Here is a 21,351-nt window from a genome sequence, read left to right as displayed (position 1 = left end):
ATATGTGCTGGAAGAGAAGAGAAGCTCTTTTCTCTTTGTGTTACTTCTGCAGTCAGAAACAAAGTCATTTTTGATCCTTCCAAAAATTTGGCTATTCATGGTTGCCAGAGCAACAGTTTCCATGGTGAGCCAAGTAAACAGTTAGAATCTACAAATTGTCATGGATAGAAAACCTGCAGTCGAGAAATGGTAATTTGATTTTGTTAGTGTTGAACTTGGACTGGGTTGTTCATCTTATTACTACTACTTGATTGATTTATAACCTGTCCCCACTGCCTTTGAGACAAAACCAAAACAATAGCTGAAGAATATTAAATCCTTTGTGAAGACATGTCATCACAGACTATTCAAACTCAATACCGTCACATATTGGTGTTTAATGCCTTTATAATACACTGAGACTTCAAGACGAGCTTTGGTAAAATGTTCTATGATTCAATCGAATGTGAATCCAGTGCCTGATTTGGTATTGTTTACACTGCAGCTGCTCTGTTCTGCTAGAGGACCCAAAGGAGACCTGTGACTCCAGCCAGGATTCCTTCAGCGTTTCAGATGGCCTGAGCAGCTGTGAAGAGTTTGGTCATGTCACAGGCAAGACCCCAGCCCCCACTGGGCTGTCTCCAGGGTCAAAGTACAATGTGGTCACCTACCCAGGGAAAAGCCCTCTGGTCAGGGCTGTGGCCGTAGGGGCGGACAGGAACGCGCCCTGGAGGAAAGACATGGAGGACACCAATGTGATCATTGACAGCTATGGGGGCAAAGAAGGGACAAGTTTCTTCGGGGTGTTTGACGGTTTCCATGGACGGAGTTCGACCGAGTGGGCGGCGAGAGAGCTCTCAGTCCTGCTGCTGGAACAGCTGGTCAAACTCGACCCCTCGTTCTCCTTGGATAGCGAACAGAGGGACTTCCTTTCCCAGATGAAACCCCTGTTTGAAAGAACAGCCTCAACCTCCACAGAGGCAGGGACCACGTCCAAAGACCAGCAGATGACCCAGGCGTTCACCACCGCGTTTGCACACATGGACAGGCTGCTCGGGCTGGGCCGCAACGAGAGCTCCAAGATCCGCTGGAGCGGCTGCACCTCCGTTGTCTGTATAGTGGATCAGGAGACAGCCCCTGAGGAGGACCACAACACCCTGCATGGAAGGATGCTTATCGCTAACTGTGGTCAGTCTTGAATTAGCCTGGGATGAATTCCACAAAGCATGATCTCTGGTCTAGTCAGACAACTGAATTTAAGGTCCTGTATCATGAAGCATGTGCAGCGTTCTAGAATAGTGCACGTGTGGTTCACCACATCTCAATTAGACCAAGATACCTGTGATTAGTGATGCATCCCCCTACAAAATCATGTAAGGCAAATCTTGCTTCATGAGACCCTTATCATTGAAAAGTTTCCTGGATAATTGGGCAGTCCTGCTTTGTGGAATGGCTTACTGTCATGATTTTATTACCTCAGCCACAATTATTTTGTAAGATTTGATGCAGTTAGTAATGCGAGAACATAGTTAGGTGACAAGTATGAAAAGAGGTTTAAAGGGATACCAGGCAAGCCTGATGCTTTTTCTCTACGAAACTCCCCCTAGCGTCTGTATGTGTCGATACGTGTGCGAGCCCTCGCTCGGTCTGAAGCTCTTTTCCTTTTCTTTGCGTCTTCCATCAAGGGTTTTCGCTGCTTTTTTGCCGGCTGTGCCATTATACACACGTTTGCAACAATCTCTAGCGTTTCGTTAGCCTGCCTCTGTGCTAAACTGATCCTGCTTCGGTAGGCGGGTAGGATACATCGAACTTGCAAGTGGGATATTCTTCCTACAGGCAGTAGAGGCGGGCGAGAGAGCCTTCATTCGCCCCGTAATGAGTCATTTAACCATATACCGACTTACGAAGATGATTAATTAACACGAAAACGTTGCCTGGTGTCCCTTTAAATTAATTGCTCCATCAATGGGACAAAATTATTACATGGTCAGTGGTCACACAATGATGCACTTTTATAACATTCAGCTTTGCTTGGGCAGGAAACATCCATGCTGTTGTGTACAAAACTGGCAAGAGCTTTTGCTTGACCAAGGACCACAGCCTGGCAAACCCCAGGGAGCGCAAGCGCATCCTGAAGGAAGGCGGCACCATCAGCTCCAACAAGCAGCACGGCCTGGTGGAGGGCCTGCTCCGCGCCACGCGTGGCCTGGGCAACTACGGCAACCGCAGGCTCAGGAAGGTGGTGCCCCCAACGCCCTACTTCATGTCCCTGAGCCTGGACGCGTCCGTTGGCCTGCTGGTGCTGGGCTCTAGTGGGCTCTGGGACGGATTGCAGCCAGAGGAGGTCGCCCCCATCGTGCGGTGGTGCTCCCACGACTGTCTGAAGCATCACAGGCATGCCAACGCTGCCAAGGGGCACCACGAAGGCCTGGACAGGTCCAAGCTCCGAGAGACCACTGAGGACCCTGACAACCAAGAGAGGTGCAACGAGAGGCCACCATGTGGAGTTACACTGGGGGACCAACAGGGGGCAGCACCCATGAGCCAGCCCAAGAACCCCTCTGATGAAGAGGAAGCAGGCAGGGATGCTGGGGTGGAAGTGGACTATGAGTGGCTTGCAGCAAGCATATGCAGAAAGCTGATGAAGGGAGCGGTGGCCGGAGGGTCCAGGGAGAACATCTCAGTCATAGTCATCCTCCTCCGAGGGCTGGACGTGCTGAGTGTCCAATCAGACAATGGGGTCTGACCACCATCAGCCAATCAGATCCACTCCTATGTACCTCTGATTTCTTGGCCAAAATGAACGTCTGCAATATGCAGTTGTTAGTTAAAACGACAAAACAGCCTTGTGCTAGTATACTTAGAGCTTATTAAACATCCACACTATTAAATGTACACAATTACATCCCCTTTATTGAAAATATTAACTAGTACCTGGACAATCCTTTAGGAATAGTCCGTCACTGTTAAAGACGTTACATCACTTTGTCCATTCGGTTCTCTGACAGTCACATGGTTCATTCAGCTACATTTGGTGTTTTCAGCAGTAGGTTAGCACTTCCACGGCTACTCATTTTTAATTTAATCAAATGGGCAGTAACCAGCTCATGACCAAAACACACCTTAAATTTGTGCAATTTGTTGCTAGGAGTCTTCGAAAGAAAAAAAAAAAAAAAAAAAAAAGAGAACTTTCAGATAAAACTACAAGACAGACCACTGCGTAAATGTCAAATTGATTCGTTAATAACACAAAGTATATTTAAAAAGACCACCATTGAACATTACTTGACCAGGTTGTTGAAATAACAAAACAAAATCTACACCCACAGTCGAGTAGCTCTGGGAAACTGTACAATTGGAACCTATGCTTTGCAAACAAGCTGAGGGTATATTTAAGCAGTGCAAAAGAGTTGACATGAATGTCAAGATTTCTCATTAGTCCTCCATAATCCCACTCTGTTCTAAATATTAATGATTACCTGCTCTACGCTCGGGAACAGCTTTCTCTTGTTTACATGGCAAGGATGTGACGCACAAATCCCTGCTCTCTCTCTCTCTCTCTCACACACACACACACACACGGCTGATCTTTTTGAGGTACACTAGTGCGAGGTAACAAGCTATGTCTGTAATTTTGCCTGCCTAAACACAGCCCCTAGGCCTGTACTGCTTTAATGATAAAAAGGCTGCACTGGAGTGCGCTCTCTTACAATATATTGATATCGTATAGGCTGTGCTGAGGGGAAGTTCTCCAGAACAGTAATCATGTGCTGACCCCATACCCCATATAGAGGGACCTATGCCCAACTCCTAAGGTCCGAGAAGCATTTAATTTACTCGTCCACTGATTACAGAAAAGGCAAATGTTTAACAGGTGTAAGTGTCAGAAATGGAAACAAAGTTCTGAATAATACACAGTTGTTTTTTTTAACTCTTTTTCTTTCTTTTTCTTTTTACTGTCCATGATCTCTGCTCTCTCTCTTAAAGCACATCATGATGTCCATCAATCGAATGAGAAACACTCAGAAAACGTAACACATCTACCGTGTTTCTCAGAAGTGCCGCACTGGTCAGGCAACATAGCTGTGGCAAGTCCACACCAACAGACCCTGCAGCACTTTCGGCTCCGATCTTACGGGGAGAGTAGCAATGTGGGGGCTGTGCGCTGCCACCAAGCATTGCTGCAACAGGGGCTCTACACTTAACCACAGGGCCAAGGAGGAATGCTTGTTTGTAAGGAGAGTCCTTGTCTGACCCTGCGTCAATACTGTATGATCACTGCAAATACAGGTGTGGCCCCGGGCCAGGTAGAGCAAGGAAGGGGAGGCTTTGGGGTCCGATGCTTTGAGAGAGACACACACACACACCTTTCCCATCGAGCGCATGATGGTAGGAGCTGGATTTCACACATTTACATCCATCCACATCATGCTTAAGCCTCCCAGAGTGAGGAATCAGTCCATCCCGAAAGACATGTTTGCTCAGACACCCACACATACACGCACAAACCCGCGCACACACACCCACATCCACACGTACTGTATGCATACACACATATCTTGCATTTGGACACTCTCCTACTGGTTAGTTTTCTGGTGCATGAAAGATTACAAAATGTGTACGGGCGTATTTGTGTTTATGTGTGTGTGTGTGTGTATGTGTGTGTGTGTGTGTGTGTGTGTGTGTGTGTGTCTTTTTTTTAGGCTTTGTAGTGATACATGCATCTATTAATCTGATGATCATACTTTTTTTTGTTCTTTTTTTTTTGTCTTCTTCAAAAATAAAAAAGTATTAGAAACATATCTACACAGAGTCTTTAGCTAATCCAGGGAGCTGGAGGGTGGTAGGAGGAGGAGGAGGAGGAGAAGGAAGAGGAGCCCCATGTCTAGATGTTATGAAGAGTCGAGTCGAGGAGAGGAGATACGATGAGATGTGTCCAGCTAGTTAGTTACTGCAACATGGTCCTTTAGTGGGCTGGGCTGTCTCTGTAAGGTCCACTCCCCGGTTGCGGCTGGCACTCGCGCCGGTTGGCTGGGGCTCGTTCTTGGGCAATTTCTTCGCTGCAGAGAAGAAGAGAGAAAGAGACTTTCAAAAAGTCCTGTTTTAGGTGCACCCATACAATACAATACAATACATTATTACACGGCTCTTCAGAGTGCTGCAGAAAGTTCCATTCACATGAATGGGCCTTCCCAACGTTCGGGCCTATGTTAAATCTACATAAATCACCGGCAAAGTATATAATCACCGCTGTCAATGGCAACGGGTTGATTAACGTCTTTAATATCCCTCCGCAAGACGTCCGTTCGCTTATTGCAATGGAATTTCATTGAAAGGGAAAGTAAGCTAGTAAGACGTTGCCACGCAACACCTGAAACTGTCAAGTTCTATCTGTGTGGCGAACTATGTATTTTGTCAGCGGAAGACACGAAACGCAGTAGCAAAATCATTTTTAAAGACCCATTGTGTTAGGCTTCTTTTCTCGTTTTGGCAAGTAGCCGCGTAATAAGCGGGATAATGTATTGTCCGCCGGTAATTATCAGAAAATAAGTCCCTTCAGGTCGAAGCAAAACCCCTCCGCTGCGTGTCGGGGTTCTGTTCTCCCTGTCGGGACTTATTTTCTGATCATTTCTGGCGGACAATACATTATCCCTTACACATCCTATGCTTTGTGAGGTCATGGAGACCAATAATCAAGCAATTATAATTTGTCAAAACAAAACATGACACATACAACCCTGTTTGCAAAAAAGTTGGGACGCTGTGTAATATGCAAATAAAAACATTGTGTGATGATTTGCAAATTACTACAACTTAAATAACATATCAAAGGTTGAAATTGTATTATTATGTAAAAAACAAGCTCATTTTGAATTCTATGCTACCAACACTTTTCAAAAAGGTTAGGACAGGGCAACAACAGGCTGGCAATGTTGTGCAATGCTACAAAACACAAGGAGGAACACTTCACAACTTATCAGGTCAACTGGCAACATAACTGTGTATCAAATGAGCATCCCTGAGAGGGAGTCTCTCAGACGTGAAGATGGGGAGGTATTCATCACAGCAAATAATGCAGCAATAACAATACATTAACAATAAGGGCCTTTTGCAGAGAGCAAACCATTTGTAAAAATGACACAGCCGCCTTCTCTATGCCCACCTCACTTAAGATGGCCTAAGGTAAAGTGGAAAGCTGTCCTGCAGTCATACCAATCAAAAATTACAATTCTTTTTGGAAATCATGGACTCCACAATCTGTGAGCTAAGGAGGCGAGGGGCCATCCAACATATCAGTGCATAGTTCAAAAGCCAGCATCCATGATGGAATGGGGAAGCACAGTGCATATGGCATGGGCTGTTTGCACATCTGGACACGTTGTGGAGCAACATCTGCAGCATCCAGACAGCGTCTTTGTCTGCGATGTCCTTCAATATTTCAGTCTAGGTGCTAAAATAGCCTGTCACGTTTGGCGCATCATGAAATACGGCAAAAACCAAAGCCTTTTGAGCAGCTGAAATCCTATATCAGGCAAGAAGGGGACAACATTTCATCCTGAATACTCAGTTCCTAAATGTTTACAGAATGTTGCTCAAAGAAGAGGTGATGCAACAAGGGCTGGGACGGTTTACCGCAACACAGCGGTCACGTAACGCCTATGGCCGGTCTGAACTCGTCACCGCAAATAAATACACTACCGGTCAAAAGTTTGGGGTCACTTAGAAATTTCCATTCCACTCCATTATAGACAGAATACAATAAGTTGCATTGTTTTTTTTAATCAGGGCAGGAGTTTTCAGATTACATTATGTGCCATCATATCATGAAACACGGCAAAGACCCAAGCCTTTTGAGCAGCTGAAATCGGTCTATTCTGTCAGGTATTCTGTCTATAATGGTGTGGAAAGGAAATTTCTACGTGACAACAAACTTTTGGCCAGAAAGGAGACATAATATAACTATTTACTCCATGAAAGTTGAAACAGAATTTAAAAATATGTTACAGTTTGTTAAATTACCAACAACATGTAGGCTACCTTTGTTACAACCTTGACGCAGCCATTAAAAAGTCCGGTACAGTCTTAACAGTAAGCCTCATGAACGTAACAGTGCTACAATCGTGACATAAACTGCTTATTTCTTAAATGTCAGAACCATTTACTACAGTGATCTTTGAAGTTGCTATGTTAAGTTTAATTGGGTGTGACAGCAGCACAAAATTCATAATCCATAACTCGCAATCAATATTCTCAATTACATGCGTTTTGTCTACATTGTTTTTTTTTTGGAAACGTTGTTCTAAAATGATCAGTACCAAATTAATACACACATTTAAACCACAACAAATACAGTTTTACCAATACAGCCAGTACTTTAAACCACTACAAATACTTGAATATAAATTATCCACAGTGATGAGCAAAAATGCTGATTACACTAAATATGTTCCAACTTGTTACGCCTTGTATGTGACGGAGATTTTGTTGATTCATACCAATAGCCATGAAGATTTCGTTGACATTCATGGATGTCTTTGCAGAGGTCTCCATGAAGAGCAGGCTGTTGTCATCCGCGTACGACTGTGCAAGCTGCACACAGAGAGAAATTCAGGGGTCAGTGTCACCTTCACACATAGCAAGGCTCACCAAACAGATCGCTTCAATTCTACTCCTTCACATTGCACACCATCTAAAAAGCTAACCACCCCTATGCACCATATTACATTTATGACCACACATAGTTTGTGCTGGGTTACTACAAAGCAAAAAGGTGCTGGCTAGAATCGTGACACTGCAGAAAAACTGAACAACCTATGGTTGGCAATGACGAAGCTCTACAAGGAGACAAACCTGAAAGTCCAGGGCTCTCTTGTTGGCAAGGTCGGCCTTGTTACCTGCCAAGGCTATTACGATGTTTGGACTGGCTTGTCTCTGAAGTTCCTTCACCCAGTTTTTCGCTCGTGCAAATGATTCCTGACCAAATATAATGAGGAGAATTTCTTTACCACAAGCATTCAAAAATTACAAACAAAAAGTTAGATTTCAATCGCCTAAATATGTGTCCACATTGGCCAAAGTCTCAATAAGGAAATCTTTTTGATTTTGGATTTGTTTCCCTGACAACAAGTGTCCATGTCAACAATCCATTAGCCAATCATGAGGGGTCTCTCAGCTCACCTCGTTTGTGATGTCGTAGACCACGATGGCAGCCTGCGCTCCCCTGTAGTACATGGGTGCCAGACTGTGATAGCGCTCCTGTCCTGCTGTGTCCCAGATCTCAAATTTGACTGTTGTGTCATCCAAACACACTGTCTGAGTGAGGAAGGCAGCTACAGGACCACACACACACACACACACACACACACACACACACACACAATTACAAAAAAATAAAAATAGAGTTGGGAAAGCCGTTGGGCTGTGATAACATCAGTGTCCTCAACCAGATTTTACATATGCACTTCTCTTAAAACAGGTGTAGAGAGGAATTTGGGTGGAACGGACAGGCACTGAATCACCAGTAGAAGATCCAAGGTGGACATAACCTAGAAAACTATCGGCAACTAGTGCTGACACAAAATTAACTAAAATGCTGGCTTCAGCCTTAGGTTTTACTTTTACTTTCTCAGTAACTACCATAAACCTCAACACATCTCACTTCTCCTCAACTGACTCCATACTATGATGGCGGATTCCTTGAACCACCACTCTGGCGTTTAAGTACACTGCAGCGTGACACATTAAGGTGCAGTCTGTGATTTTGGTTGACAGGTTGTTAATATATGAGCTCCACAGGCAATGAGTAAAACCCCTTGCTCATGCTCCTGAGGACGTGGAATGTGATGTATGGCTTGGCCCAAGTGACTTCCCATTTACAGAACCAGGGCTGTACACAACGAAAACTGAAGTTTTTTTGAGGACATGCACTGAAAGCAAAGCTATGAGGAGCAACTCTCTAATTTGACAAAACATTGTACTGAATTAGAATCACTGCACCTTTAAACCACTGCTTCAGTATTACCGCAGGAAATAAAAAAACAAACCAAACAAAAAAAAAAGTAGATATTTCATTACCCATTTGTCTCACCTCCTATTGTGCTCTCCTGAAATTCATGAAACTGGCCTTTGACGAACCGGAGCACCAAACTGGACTTTCCCACAGCCGACTCTCCGAGCAGTACCAGCTTGAACTGGCAGATTTTATTGCCGGCATTCGGCCCGTTGGGTCTTGTAGCACCACCCCGACTTGCCATAACCTAGATGCCACACTGCTGTTAAAAAAGGTGAGGAGAACAGGAAGATGGGATGAATTTGGGAAATGAAAAGTATACCTTCACCGAACCAAAATACCTCAAAATAACTGTCAGAGATACAGCAAAAGAGAGTGGAACAGTGTTCCCCTGTGGCTGCCGGTAACATAAAGGTCTGTAGCAGCAACAGTTAAAAGTCAACAAAAATATTTAAGTATATAATTATTTCTAAAGAAAAAATACTTCTAGCTGTTGTACTATTTCAGGACCAGCCCCACATTTCACCAACACCTAGTTAAGCAATTCTGTTTCGTTTACTTCACCAAGGGATGAAGTCAAGCAAAGAACCAAATCCTGTATTTACACATTCCTGTATGACTCGTATTTAACCACCGTTTGGCTTTCAGTAAGCATGCTGATTTAACTCAGTACATTGGTACATCGTTGTTGTGACCATAAATAGTCGATACAAACAGGTACCCTACTATTTACCTAACTTTATGTAACGCCAATGTACCGGAATCAAACAGTCAAAAGACTTTCTTCTGACTGACATTTGTGACCATGTATTTTGTCAGTCTGCTCTCATATCTAAATTATGAGACAGGGCATAACAAGCAAACAAGCTGAGACGGCTTGCTGTTTGCCCTCAGCTTCAGCTCCTCCATGCAAACGAGTTCTCAACGTCATCGAGCAAGCTAACTTTCAACATTTCAATTCGACTAATTCTGATTGTACCTCGAGAACATAACGTTACACAAATTTGTAGATTTCGACGAGCTAGGATAAACATTTGTCACTCACAGAGCAAACTCCAAATGTGTAATGTTAGTAACGTTATCATGGGGCACATCATAATTGAGCAACAAGCTGTGTCATGTAGCTTGCTAGCTAGCTAGTTAGCTGGATACATTTCTCCAGCTACCCAGCTAATAACTATTAGGCTAGTCCGAGAGACAATAAGTTCCATGCACTGATTACAAAAGTGACAAACTTTCTAAACTGACAAAGTAGCTAAGGTGTCCAAATATCGTAATTATATGTACTGTTGTGTAAATGCCGCTGAACAAAGTGGGTGTCTAGCTGGCTGTCACTAACAAACTAGACTTTTGCGAGACTGGTATTTTAGCTTGCTAGCTACTGCTATCCACTTCTAAAATAACACGGTTTTCGACGCAGATGCCAATGTCAGCGAGTTAGCCAGCTAGCAATCTTGCATAACATCACACAGTTTTTGACACAAGAAGTACAATCTGATAAAGTACAATGAAATCTAAAAGCTAGTTAGCGTTAACGTTACATCGCGGTAGAAATATCACTGATAACGGAACGATAACGTCAACTTACTGCTTAACAATGTCGCACATAAGTGTCTGATCTATTGAGGTGCCAAATTTCCAGGCCTGTGTTTATAACAAAGCTAGCATAGGTAATCAAGTTCCTTATTCGTGTTTGCTAACAAAGTAGCCTGTAGTATAGCTTGCTGGGCAGCTAATGTTGGCTAACCTAGCTTGCATTTAACCAATGGCAAAAAATACTCCAAAATGACATAACCGGACACTTGAAAATGGTTCAGAGGCTTACTGTTACCTTCTCCAGAAGAAAACGATAAGGGCGCCTAACGACGACCACTAATCGGCGATATTTTCGCGTTTTAAATAGTGGTCAACACCAGATAAATGTATCTGGTTGCTAATGTCTTTCCTTCCTTTTCTTCGCAACTTCCCTCTTTGCCTCAAAACGTCGGATGACAGATCGTATGACTGGATTTGACATCTTTTACGTAGAGCAACGAAATGGCCAATCAGAAACTCCCGTCTTAAAGTTGTCCTTCAATTTAGGCTAGCCTACTCTAAGTGCCTAACCTTTAATTGCTTCTCTCTAAGATACCTAATTTCAGCCTGTTTATAGTGACATATTACTAAATTTGGTTAAAGGAAAGGGAGCAACATATAGACTATGATTTAGCCTAGGCTACAGTCAGGATGGTCTTGATTTTCCATTCATGAAACCAAAAGCAGTCATCAAAATAATTTCACTTTTTATTTAGGCTACTAAAGATAAATTCATGTTTTGCGACCAGAATTCTATTTATTTGAATAATTTGACTTGTCAGTATGATTTCAGCCATCTCTGGCCTATGTTGTCTGAAATGGAATAGAAATAAACATTTTGATTTGAACACATTGTATTTCTTTCTTTCTTTTTTTTGTTTTGATTGAGTGGTGTTTTAAGCAAAGATTCTAGAGCGCTACCTTACGTCACAGACAAGGCTTTCTCTCCTCTTGCTGAACTTGTTGCCAGGAAACAGGTTGTAAACATCCTGATAGCCTACTTTGTATCTTTTTCGCACAATGAAGGACATAGCTCTGTGAGTGACTAATGCATGCCTAGGCTACGCTAAGTTAGACTGGATAGCTCCAAATATCTCTGATCTTTAGACGACACGAAGAAAATGACTTTGGTAAAGGACAGATTACCAAGCATTCCAACGGTAACACTACGTTTTTTTTTTTTTAAATATCCTCACGTTAACAATGTTCAACCCAACACCATTGTCCCACTTGTCAGGCATGTTAGATTGCTTGATTGCTTCTCTGCATTTGATATTTGTAGTTCACGGCATATCTTTGCTCTTTGACTAGGCAGGGAAAAGAATACCCTTTGGTGACCGGGTGAAGACATGTTTGGAGTTAGCGCCACGGGTAAGTCATTGGCTCAGTCACTTAGCAACGAATTGACAACAGTAGAATCATGCAGGCCTAGCCGATTTCTAAATAAACTGCGAACTAGAAATAAACTAGCTGTTTAAAGGGTGCCATACTAATACAATTTCCTAGATTTGCGTAAGTAGGCTGATAAAAGTTCAAAAATAATGTCAAAAGAAACTATCTCCCCTCATTTATCAGCACACCTTTATAGATTAAATGTAATGCCGCAGTCTATATGAATCCTAACAGACATATGACTTTATACTGATTGTAGGCTATCACACCACCTGTGGTGAAGAAGTTTCTCAATACCACTCGCCCTGAGGCAGGAGTCATCCGTGTGTTCTATGGGAAAGCCAATGACCCTGATATTGCCAGCAATCAAATGCATGGAGTGATAACCAGAACATCTATTACTGTAAGTTGGGCCAAAATGTAGTTCTGCAAAATAAGCAAAATGAATAGTACCATCATCAGAGCTTACTTAACCAAAACTGGTTCTGATGAGTAACGCTGTCAATTGTGCTTGTTTGTCCTGCAAAAACAATGAACATCCGCCACTTTTCAAAGGAATGTAAACACCAAATGCAGAGTGTCCTGTTTGTTGTCAACGTGTTGGTTTTCACTTTGCAGAGTGGATCACTGATAAATCCTGCACCAAAGACCCGGTTTCAGCAGAAGCTGCAGCAACTTGATGAAGCCCTGTATGCCACCCACCAGAGAGCTCCTCTTGGCAGGTCTCATGACCAAAGGTCTGGGCTGCCTAAGTGGTTTGACCTTAACCAAACTACATTTGGTGTGAAGAACATTCACTGTAAGTATAATTTCCTCTAGGAGGTATAATTGAGTTATTAGTCCTTGCAAACTTATATACAGGTAGCAGTTTTGTTTTTCAGTATAATTTAATAATCATTGTCTATTATCTTCTCTTTGCCCTTATTGATGCATTAGGGCCACAGGCCATTATAAAGACAGATTCAAAATGATTTTGTGGCAGTAATTATGCCTGAGAAAAAAACTGTTATCTATGCAGGCATCAACAACGCACAAAAAATCATCAACCCTCCTAAAACCTCTGAGCAAGTGGAGAGAGATTTCCAGGAAGGCCATCAGTATTATGTGCGGTCTCATAATGCTTACTTTGTAGGTGAGTCAGCTGATTGGTTGAATAAAAGAGGTTGCATGGTCTAGATGGAATGTGTGAATTTGAAAATCAATCAGTAGCATCTGGAAACATTCAAAATTGACTTCAATCAGTCTTCTATGGGGTCCCTTGTCCATTCCAATGGACAAATTATTTTTTTAAAATCCTTACCAAAAGTTATAAATCTTTCATATGATATTTTGGCATGTAATCAAAGTCAAAGTCAAAGTCAAAGTCAAATGTAATATTTAACATGCCATGTTTACTTTAAACACAATTTAAACACAAATTATGTACTGTAACATATGATATATTAAAATGATGATTGATTAAAATATGCCCTTCTTTTCCTACCTACCTCAAGGTCAGCCATGCTGAAAAAAGGGTGTGGTCTACAGCCATCCACTTTAGTTGATGTTGACCACTTTGATTGGCTTATAGACATCCAATCAAATGTATTTATGCATTTCTGTGGAATTATAATAATTATATAAAAATATTATAATCTATATCAAGACAGCCAAAATAAGTTATGTGCATGGGAATTAATGGGGGTTATGAACGGGATTATGCAATCCCCTAATTGCTGCACTTAACATTATCATGTAAAACAACCAAACTGCTTCATAATGTATGCTGTGCATTGTTGTATTAAAGACAGGTCTGGCTCACAGCGCTGGTATTCAAATGCCATGTTTTACATGGAGTGATGCTGACTCTGTGCAGGTGAGCGCGTGGACAGGGCATACGATTGGAGACACTGTGGGAAAGACATCAGGTTCGGAGTGCCCACCCCCCACCATAATGATGGACGCAATGTCTCCAAGTCCCTCCACTGGCCATGTGATAACCAAAAGTGAGCAAACCCCAGTTAATTTTTGTTATTTGTTTGCTTAATGTAACAGTTGCCTTGATTTTGTCAAACTATTACTAACACACATAGTACCTACCAAACCTACCAACATTATTGCCTTCATGTGGGTGTTGTCCTTTTTGTGATATTGGGACAAAAACTTCAAAACACAAGGGATGAGTTTTAGGGTGGTTAGGGAGATGCTTGTCTAAGCTACAGTTTATATTTTCAAAAAGCCTTCTAAATTTCAGTCTGTTTGTCAGAGTAACTAAAACCATAGGTCAAAACCATAGGTAAAACCATTGGTAATTGTTATATCAATACCTGTTTTGGTTACTTATTTACCATAACAAAGTTAGTGTTGCCATGTGTTTTTTTGCTCCTACAGACATAACAGTGCACTGATTGTCTCACAGCAGTGTGATGACTTCAGAGAAAGGACTCAGCCCCAAATAGGCAAAGTGCATGATCCGTAAGTCTATTAATGGCACCATGTCCATTTTCACAATTTGTAGTAATTCTCGTTATTAACTATAGTATTTTTATGTCAGAATTGCAGATAGTCTGAAGCTTCCGGCAGATCACACATTTGGAATCTTGTTGAGACCTGACAAGTTTGGTGAGTCAGTTGCAAACTCACTGTAGATAAGGTTTTGTAAACCCATACCAGCTCTGGTCACCAGCTATCAGTTCTAGCAATAAATAAAGGGGCAAAACAATTGTTTTTTTTTTTTTTTTTTTTTTTTTTTTGGAGGAAGAATGCTGTAAGATTATTTTACATAAAGTGCGAATGCAGGCGCCTCTGAGTTTAATGAGTCGTTTGGAACCTCTTTTAGCAGAAGTCTGGCTTATAGATATAGATTTTGTTAGCACAGTGTTGATGCTGAGAAAATGTTCTGTCTTTTCAACCTTAGATAGGACCCATAGATTTTCAAGCCATATCATATGGTATTAGATTATTTGTTTTTTACATAGTTGTTCTTTATAGTCATTTTTAGCGGTACTAGATGGTCATCAAATGGCATTGAACACCTGGGAAATTAGACATCCATCTAAAGAAACCTCAAAGCTATTGTTAATTTTATTGTACAAGTCTAATAGTTGTGTGTAGTGTTGAGAGGAAACTCATGGTAACCATCAGAGAATAGAATATTTTTATTGGATGGACATAAATGTCAGTGACTTTAATGTTGTATGAAAACCAGAAATGAAGGGAATTTCTGATTATGAAAAACACAATTTATTGTACTTAACGTTATAGGCAATAATGAATTTAATTAATGAAGTCCAAGAACTTTTTATGTGGTATGATTAGGTAGTCATAAACATGATAATTGGTATATAATAGAATGAGTTATGTTGTATAATCTCCAAATAAAGGACATAATTTGAGGTGTCAATCTTGAGGCTTTAGAAAGCTGATAAAAAAAAAAAAACTAGATGTACCTCATAGCGGTACAACATATGACCGCCGCTCAGTCCTGTACATCCTCTCTGCGAAAATAAATCACACTTGTGATTCCTATTCCATCCCCTACTCTTGCAACTTTTAGATAGATAGATAGATAGATAGATAGATAGATAGATAGATAGATACTTTATTGATCCCCAAGGGGAAATTCAAGAAACTTTTGTGTATGCTTGTATGTGCGTGCCTGTGTGTGTGTGTGTGTGTGTGTGTGTGTGTGTGTGTGTGTGTGCCTGCCTGTGTGTACTTGGCAAACCCCCAGAGGATGTCAGGTTAATCATACACATGATTTGGTGCAGTTCAGAACATCTCAACTGAAGACACAATTGGATAACTGCACGCAATTGGATAACACTATACCATGTTTACTCTGAATGATTTCGGACTTCGACGCAATCAGATAACACTACGACCAATGTGTACTGTCCTCCAACGTTGCAGCGCTGTCTTCATCAGTTTAGCTGGTTCCCCGGAATGCAAGGGGTAAAAGTAACGTGCATCATTGCTCATTGCCAGAGTGTCTCGCAGAGACAATTCCACTCTCGCGAGAACTCTAGATTTCCAGGGTACAAAGTAATCACCTCAAATATCAATAAAGAAAGCTGATCTGAAACCTGTTACAAAGTATTTTTGACAAGTTGATACAGTTGCCACCCTAAAAACAGTGAGGACAAAGTGAATTTTCAGCAAGTGTACGTTTTGGTGTTTGTGCATGAAATAGTCTTGTATGCAAGACTGAAGTGATCGTCTCAGATAGGGGTCCAGCAAAGCCTTGCACCATCAAAGCGCCGTACCCCATGCCTCTGGGCACACCTGAGACCAGGGGATTGGCTTGGGTCCTCCGGGCATGCCCGTGGACAGCAGCAGGGCCCACATATTTGATCTCATTCCTATTGCTGTTGGCTTTCACTGCTACTGCCCCTTCTGTGAGGCTTCAAACTGTAGACTCAGACTTGCTTTGCAACTTAAAAAAGTTTAGTAACATTTAGCTTAGCAGGTTTGTGTGTACAGTATTGACATTTATTTCATTTATGGGAACATGACACCCATGTTTGGTAGTAAGACTAGTGTAGCATTGGTGACATTTCCCCTTCTTCTTGCGGTTGTCTACAGATGCTAGGGACCTAATTCACGCCATTCCACCATCCAACTACCTCCGAGGGAAGGACCGACAGCAGACTCTAGTCAGCGTTGCTCGCCAGCACCTGAAGAAGGCCAATTATCGCAACTTCAACTCTCTGCTGCAGGCCTTCAGACACTATGACAAGGTCATTTGTTCTCTGCATGCTCTCACATAAAAGCAGCAATATGTACACAGTTATATGACCTGAAGTGACCTCTATGTCGTGTACACATTCTCCTTAAACTCTTCCCACATCTTTATCTCCGGTACTTGTGTATAGTTTAACAGTGTCAGCATTAATACATCTCAGTCTCTCACTGTATTGGTTGATACTCAAAGAAATGATGTAGCATATACAGCTCTGGATAAAATTAAGAGACCACAGCACATTTTTCTGATGTCCTTTGAATATTTGAATATGATCGTCAACTCATTCAAATGTCACCCAGCAGCCTTAGGATGACATCAGAAAAATGTGCAGTAGTCTCTTAATTTTTTCCAGAGCTGTATGCGTATTGTACCATACAGCATGTTGGCATATTTCATGTTATTAACACAATTCGGACTCCACAGAAGGGGCAGGGAAAGATCGACAAAGAGGATCTCCAGGCAGTGTGCCGTCAGTTTAATCTGGACCTTAGTGGGCCGGTGTTGGATAGCCTCATGGAGTGCTGTGACAAGGACAAAGACGGGTACATCAGCTTCCTAGAGTTCGCCAACTTCCTCAACTGGAAAGACAAAATGCCCATCAACAGATTGGAGCAGAAGATTCTCACTAGAGGTGAGCACAGGTGGCTTGTTTCGTAACTAAAAATAAAACAACAACTTGAATTGCAATAACAAATAGCAGACACATAGGAATCAAAGTATAGCAAGAATTAAAAATTGCAAATATGTAACTGACAGATTTCGCTGCTGGTTTGTGATGAATTACATATCAAAAAATAGATCTAGATTTACAATACACACTTGTTTTGATTTGATTTGTTCGATTCTGTATTTTTACTATGTTTAGATTAATAGGTGTTTAGATGTTTATGTTTAGATTCATGTTTAGATTAATAGGTGTTTCCTCATTATTGCTGGTTATTTGGAGGAACTATCACTGTGTACTGCTGAGTGAAATACTGTGGCACTCTCTCATGTGTTTCAGAGCGCAAGGTCAGCACGGCGCCAGCCAGCATGCAGAGAGAGGGAGGCCTGGTGTCGGACGCAGCGTCCCTGCTCAGACCCGACGACCTGGAGCCGGTGGAGCTGGGAAGCTGGCTGAAGACCCCCAAGACTCTGCCTCACGCCAGAAGCACTCCAAAGGAGTTTGCCACCTCATCATCGCAGATTGGAGCTGTTGTGGGTAGAGCCTCCACTGCCAGTGCGTAGATTCAACTCAAAATCCTTCTGTGAAATAAAGATGCTGTGTAGAGTTAATGCATTTAATATGCATCTTGTTTAATGAGTATGTATGATTATCTGTATGATGATGTTCTTATGTACAGCACAAGATTTAAAGGAATGTTGAGTAGTCAGTTTTTTCTTCTCCTCTTCCATATCAATGGAATTGAATTCCATGGGAAATTATGATCAGCAGACTGATAAACAACAAACATGAATGTTGCATGAAATGAATAAACTGAGTAGACGGCTGCATTTGTCCGACAAGGCAATCTAGTTTGACCTGTTCATTCCTCTTGCGCTGGAATTTCAGATGTGCCGACCCACGGAGTCCCAACCGTACGCCTGGATTTGCCCGCACCACGCGTCCGGCGCGTCAGTGACCGCACCAACTATGGAGATCAGGCCTCAGCCTACGACCTGCTCTACCCACCTCTCCACTCCCTGTGGGGCGTGCATGAGGAGGCCTTCTTCTCTGCACGGCCCAAAGATGAGGTGAGGACTCAGGGGTTCAAAAAACACTTTATTGGCTATCACATAGTGATAAAAAATCGCAAGGAATCTTGGAATCTACAAACTAGCTCCCCTTTTTTTCTTGTTTATTACAATTTACACCATAAGTTACGTTTCAAGCCTCAGATCTTTATTAGACTGATAATTTCTAATAAACAAGAAAAAAAGGAGAGCTAGTGTGCGGATATTCCTTGCAATTTTTTACGCCTTTACTTTTTTTATCCAGCACCTGTATTTGGATGTGCACACGTTACGTTTGTTTGGATTACTATCACATAGTGATCTAATTTTTTTTCTTGAGTCTGAGGCTCATACTAGTAGGGTCAGGGGATCATCCAAAAATATCCATAAATAATTCAACAAGACTAGCTGCGCTAAGCAGCCTTACTAGGTAGTGTCAGTGTATTTGTCCTTGCATGTTGAACTTGCATGTTTAACTTGCATGTTTAACTTGCATGTTTAACTATGTTTTAACTTGTATGTTTAACTTGCATATAGCAGTGGGAATGACAGAAGTCAACTCTGACTCTGACACAGTAGCATTGATATCTTAGTTTGCACAATTAAAGGCTGTCAATGTATCAGTGTGCTCCAGATCCATCCAGACCTTTTGTTTTTCTAGAGAGCTATTGACATTTTGATGCATAGTGGCGCTTGTATCAGTGTCTGACATGCTGTCTGATTCCCTGTGTCTCTGTGTGCTCTTCAGATTTCGGCAATATTCCGGAATGCTGGAGTTAACGTCTCTGAGGAGGCCTTTGAGGAGGCATGGAGGATGGCGTCCACGAGGCATCCTGATGGGGAAGTGTGTGTCGAGGGTTTCCGGAATGCACTGAGAGAAATTCAGGCTCATTGAAAACTTCCACTTGTCCATCATGGTCCAGTTTTCTGCAGTTATGTGCACTTGATAGAATATGTATTTTGAACTTCTTGATCTTGATAACAAAAATAAATAGACCAGAGGTTATGAACTTTGTGACCTCAATTAAGTGAGGAAAACATTTTTTTTTACAAGGACCTTCTCCCCTAGGCTTTATTATAAAGATAAATGTTGATATGTTCGGATGTTGGTCGAACCAAATTATATAAAACAGCTGAAAAGGCCAAAGATAATCTGAGAACAAAGAAGTCTGACACATTTGAGCTGTCAGTGTATTCTCACATACCTGTGCAGCTTCAGCCCAGATCCCAGATCAGAGCAGAGTCACATCCAAAGTGAACTGTGAGTATCATGACTGACATGTTCTGAGTGTTGCTGTTAGATTCGGTGCTAATTCTTCTGAAGCCTTTGATAAGATTTGCGCACATATTTACCCCCGTAATTCTATTAATCAGCTTCTTAGAGAGAATCTCTCAAAGCCTAATTAAGTCTGAAGCTTTTGAGAAACTAATCACATGACACTCAGAAAGCCATAGCAGAACAAACACTGACATAGGCACCAGCATGTGTGCCTTGCACACACACACACAGACACACACACATGCACACACACACACACACACACACACACACACACACACACACACACACACACACACACACACACACACACACACACACACACACGCATGTTCACACTCACACATTCATAAATACAAGATATTGTGAAATTACTACAAAATTACACTAACTAGAAATTACACTAATTAGACACATTAGTTTATGCACTTTAAGCAGATTAATAATAATAATAATAATAATAATAATAATAAAATATAGATCACTCACTAATCCTCAGGAAAACCTTAGAACAAAAAGATATGACAAATTAATAAATGTCAGTGATTTTTTTCAGTCATTATTACCAGCTTCTAGTATTTATATACCCACTTAATAGTTTGACACAGAGCCGTGAGAAATTGGTTAATATGGATTTACCACATTTGCTTCAATTGAAACATTAGGTAGGCCACCACTCTCTTAATCGTGTTATGACTTGCTAACAAACATGTGACAAAAACCCCCACGCAAACTTGGGCAGACCCTAATCATTACTGGGTATGAAAATTAATATAATCCCGCATCATATTCCACTGTGGCATGGTTTAATGCATTCTTTTAAATGGCACCATTCTATGGCTCTCCATCGTTGCCAAGGAATGCATCTCTAATAATGTCATTTGAGGAGTTTGTCAGCTGAAAGCGATGACACGCAAGCTTCAAAGAGACACTGTCAATCCCTCCTTGTGAAACAAAGCATGTTAATCACAGGTCTAAATTATTTTCTAGTAATTTAGCTGCAAATACAATAAATAATGCATACTGTGAAATGGAAGAGATGAATAATCACATTTATCAAAGTCAAAGTCACCTTCGCAACAAGGTAATGATTTCAATAGCCAGGGCTGACACTCAAGCAGCAGTGCAGGTTTTGTCTTTTCATTTTAGTCATTACATTCTCATATGCATATAGCAGATGGAGAGAGTGAATACTAATTGCACGAAAGGATTTAAATTTTTACTCTTATGTGTCACAAGAGGTCATGTCATAATTTTGATTTTGTTTTTGTTCTTGAACATTCAAGCCTAATATTATTACAGCCCACACACAGTATGTCACTTATTGTTAATTTTGCTAAATGTATCAGAATGTAATTAAAGGATAATTAATTGACCATATGTCAGGTTTAAAATCCACAATGTGATTAGAGACCCCAGAAACAGTATTTGGTATTCATGTAATTTTCTGTATTGTATCAAAAAAATGAACTGTTACTTTTAATGCGCGTCTGTTAATTTCTCCCTGATTATCATTCGGGTGTTTTTGAAAAGCTACTCAAGATGCAAATGTTCCGAGGAAGTTCTCCTACACAAATGTCAAATGTAGGCCATCATGACATAAATATACTTAAGACAGAAGTAACTTCATGTCAGTGCAATGATATTTCACTCCCAGTAAAATGCAAGCACAAAAGTTCT

The 21,351-nt window shown here is 41.4% G+C and overlaps 3 protein-coding genes across 5 annotated transcripts; 2 read left to right on the top strand and 1 right to left on the bottom strand.

The window, feature by feature from the left end:
• The first annotated feature begins 128 nt into the window (after positions 1-128).
• LOC121720910 (protein phosphatase 2C-like domain-containing protein 1) lies at positions 129-3,171 on the top strand. The gene is made up of 3 exons (XM_042107392.1): positions 129-189; positions 485-1,167; positions 2,019-3,171. Exons 1-3 carry the CDS (start codon positions 161-163, stop codon positions 2,723-2,725), a joined length of 1,419 nt encoding a protein of 472 aa, XP_041963326.1. The 5' UTR covers positions 129-160; the 3' UTR covers positions 2,726-3,171.
• On the bottom strand, positions 2,866-10,987 carry rab5ab (RAB5A, member RAS oncogene family, b). Of its 3 annotated transcripts, none has more exons than XM_042107404.1 (6): positions 10,821-10,987; positions 9,068-9,248; positions 8,158-8,309; positions 7,831-7,953; positions 7,476-7,569; positions 2,866-5,039 (listed from the first exon to the last, which is right to left on the bottom strand). In XM_042107404.1, exons 2-6 carry the CDS (start codon positions 9,231-9,233, stop codon positions 4,924-4,926), a joined length of 651 nt encoding a protein of 216 aa, XP_041963338.1. In that variant the 5' UTR covers positions 9,234-9,248; positions 10,821-10,987; the 3' UTR covers positions 2,866-4,923. The 3 variants fall into 3 exon arrangements, with proteins under 3 accessions (XP_041963338.1, XP_041963337.1, XP_041963339.1); XM_042107403.1 differs by having other exon boundaries at positions 9,068-9,251; positions 10,821-10,984; XM_042107405.1 differs by lacking the exon at positions 10,821-10,987 and adding an exon at positions 10,578-10,594 and having other exon boundaries at positions 9,068-9,251.
• A 531-nt stretch (positions 10,988-11,518) lies between these two features.
• Positions 11,519-19,420, top strand: efhb (EF-hand domain family, member B). The gene is made up of 13 exons (XM_042107391.1): positions 11,519-11,724; positions 11,876-11,935; positions 12,216-12,359; positions 12,575-12,755; positions 12,975-13,088; positions 13,812-13,941; positions 14,327-14,410; positions 14,490-14,557; positions 16,520-16,674; positions 17,103-17,310; positions 17,683-17,898; positions 18,232-18,413; positions 19,141-19,420. The coding sequence occupies exons 1-13, from the start codon at positions 11,686-11,688 to the stop codon at positions 19,285-19,287; spliced, it is 1,728 nt and encodes a 575-aa protein (XP_041963325.1). The 5' UTR covers positions 11,519-11,685; the 3' UTR covers positions 19,288-19,420.
• Positions 19,421-21,351: the final 1,931 nt, after the last annotated feature.

This window comes from Alosa sapidissima, chromosome 10 (assembly GCF_018492685.1).
Source record: "Alosa sapidissima isolate fAloSap1 chromosome 10, fAloSap1.pri, whole genome shotgun sequence".
NCBI lineage: Eukaryota > Metazoa > Chordata > Actinopteri > Clupeiformes > Clupeidae > Alosa > Alosa sapidissima.
The sequence above is the reverse complement of the archived record's forward strand: the minus strand, read 5'-3'. Positions and strand labels throughout refer to the sequence as shown.

Coding starts and splice junctions, on each gene's coding strand:
- rab5ab (XM_042107404.1), bottom strand. CDS start 9,233: ATGGCAAGTCGGGGTGGTGCTACAAGACCCAACGGGCCGAATGCCGGC. Junction 8,310..9,067: donor TCAGGAGAGCACAATAGGAG/GTGAGACAAATG, acceptor GTGGTCCTGTAG/CTGCCTTCCTCACTCAGACA. Junction 7,570..7,830: donor AGAGAGCCCTGGACTTTCAG/GTTTGTCTCCTT, acceptor CTCTGTGTGCAG/CTTGCACAGTCGTACGCGGA.
- efhb (XM_042107391.1), top strand. CDS start 11,686: ATGACTTTGGTAAAGGACAGATTACCAAGCATTCCAACG. Junction 11,936..12,215: donor GTTTGGAGTTAGCGCCACGG/GTAAGTCATTGG, acceptor TACTGATTGTAG/GCTATCACACCACCTGTGGT. Junction 14,558..16,519: donor GTTGAGACCTGACAAGTTTG/GTGAGTCAGTTG, acceptor GGTTGTCTACAG/ATGCTAGGGACCTAATTCAC.
- LOC121720910 (XM_042107392.1), top strand. CDS start 161: ATGGATAGAAAACCTGCAGTCGAGAAATG. Junction 190..484: donor AAACCTGCAGTCGAGAAATG/GTAATTTGATTT, acceptor TTTACACTGCAG/CTGCTCTGTTCTGCTAGAGG. Junction 1,168..2,018: donor GATGCTTATCGCTAACTGTG/GTCAGTCTTGAA, acceptor TTGCTTGGGCAG/GAAACATCCATGCTGTTGTG.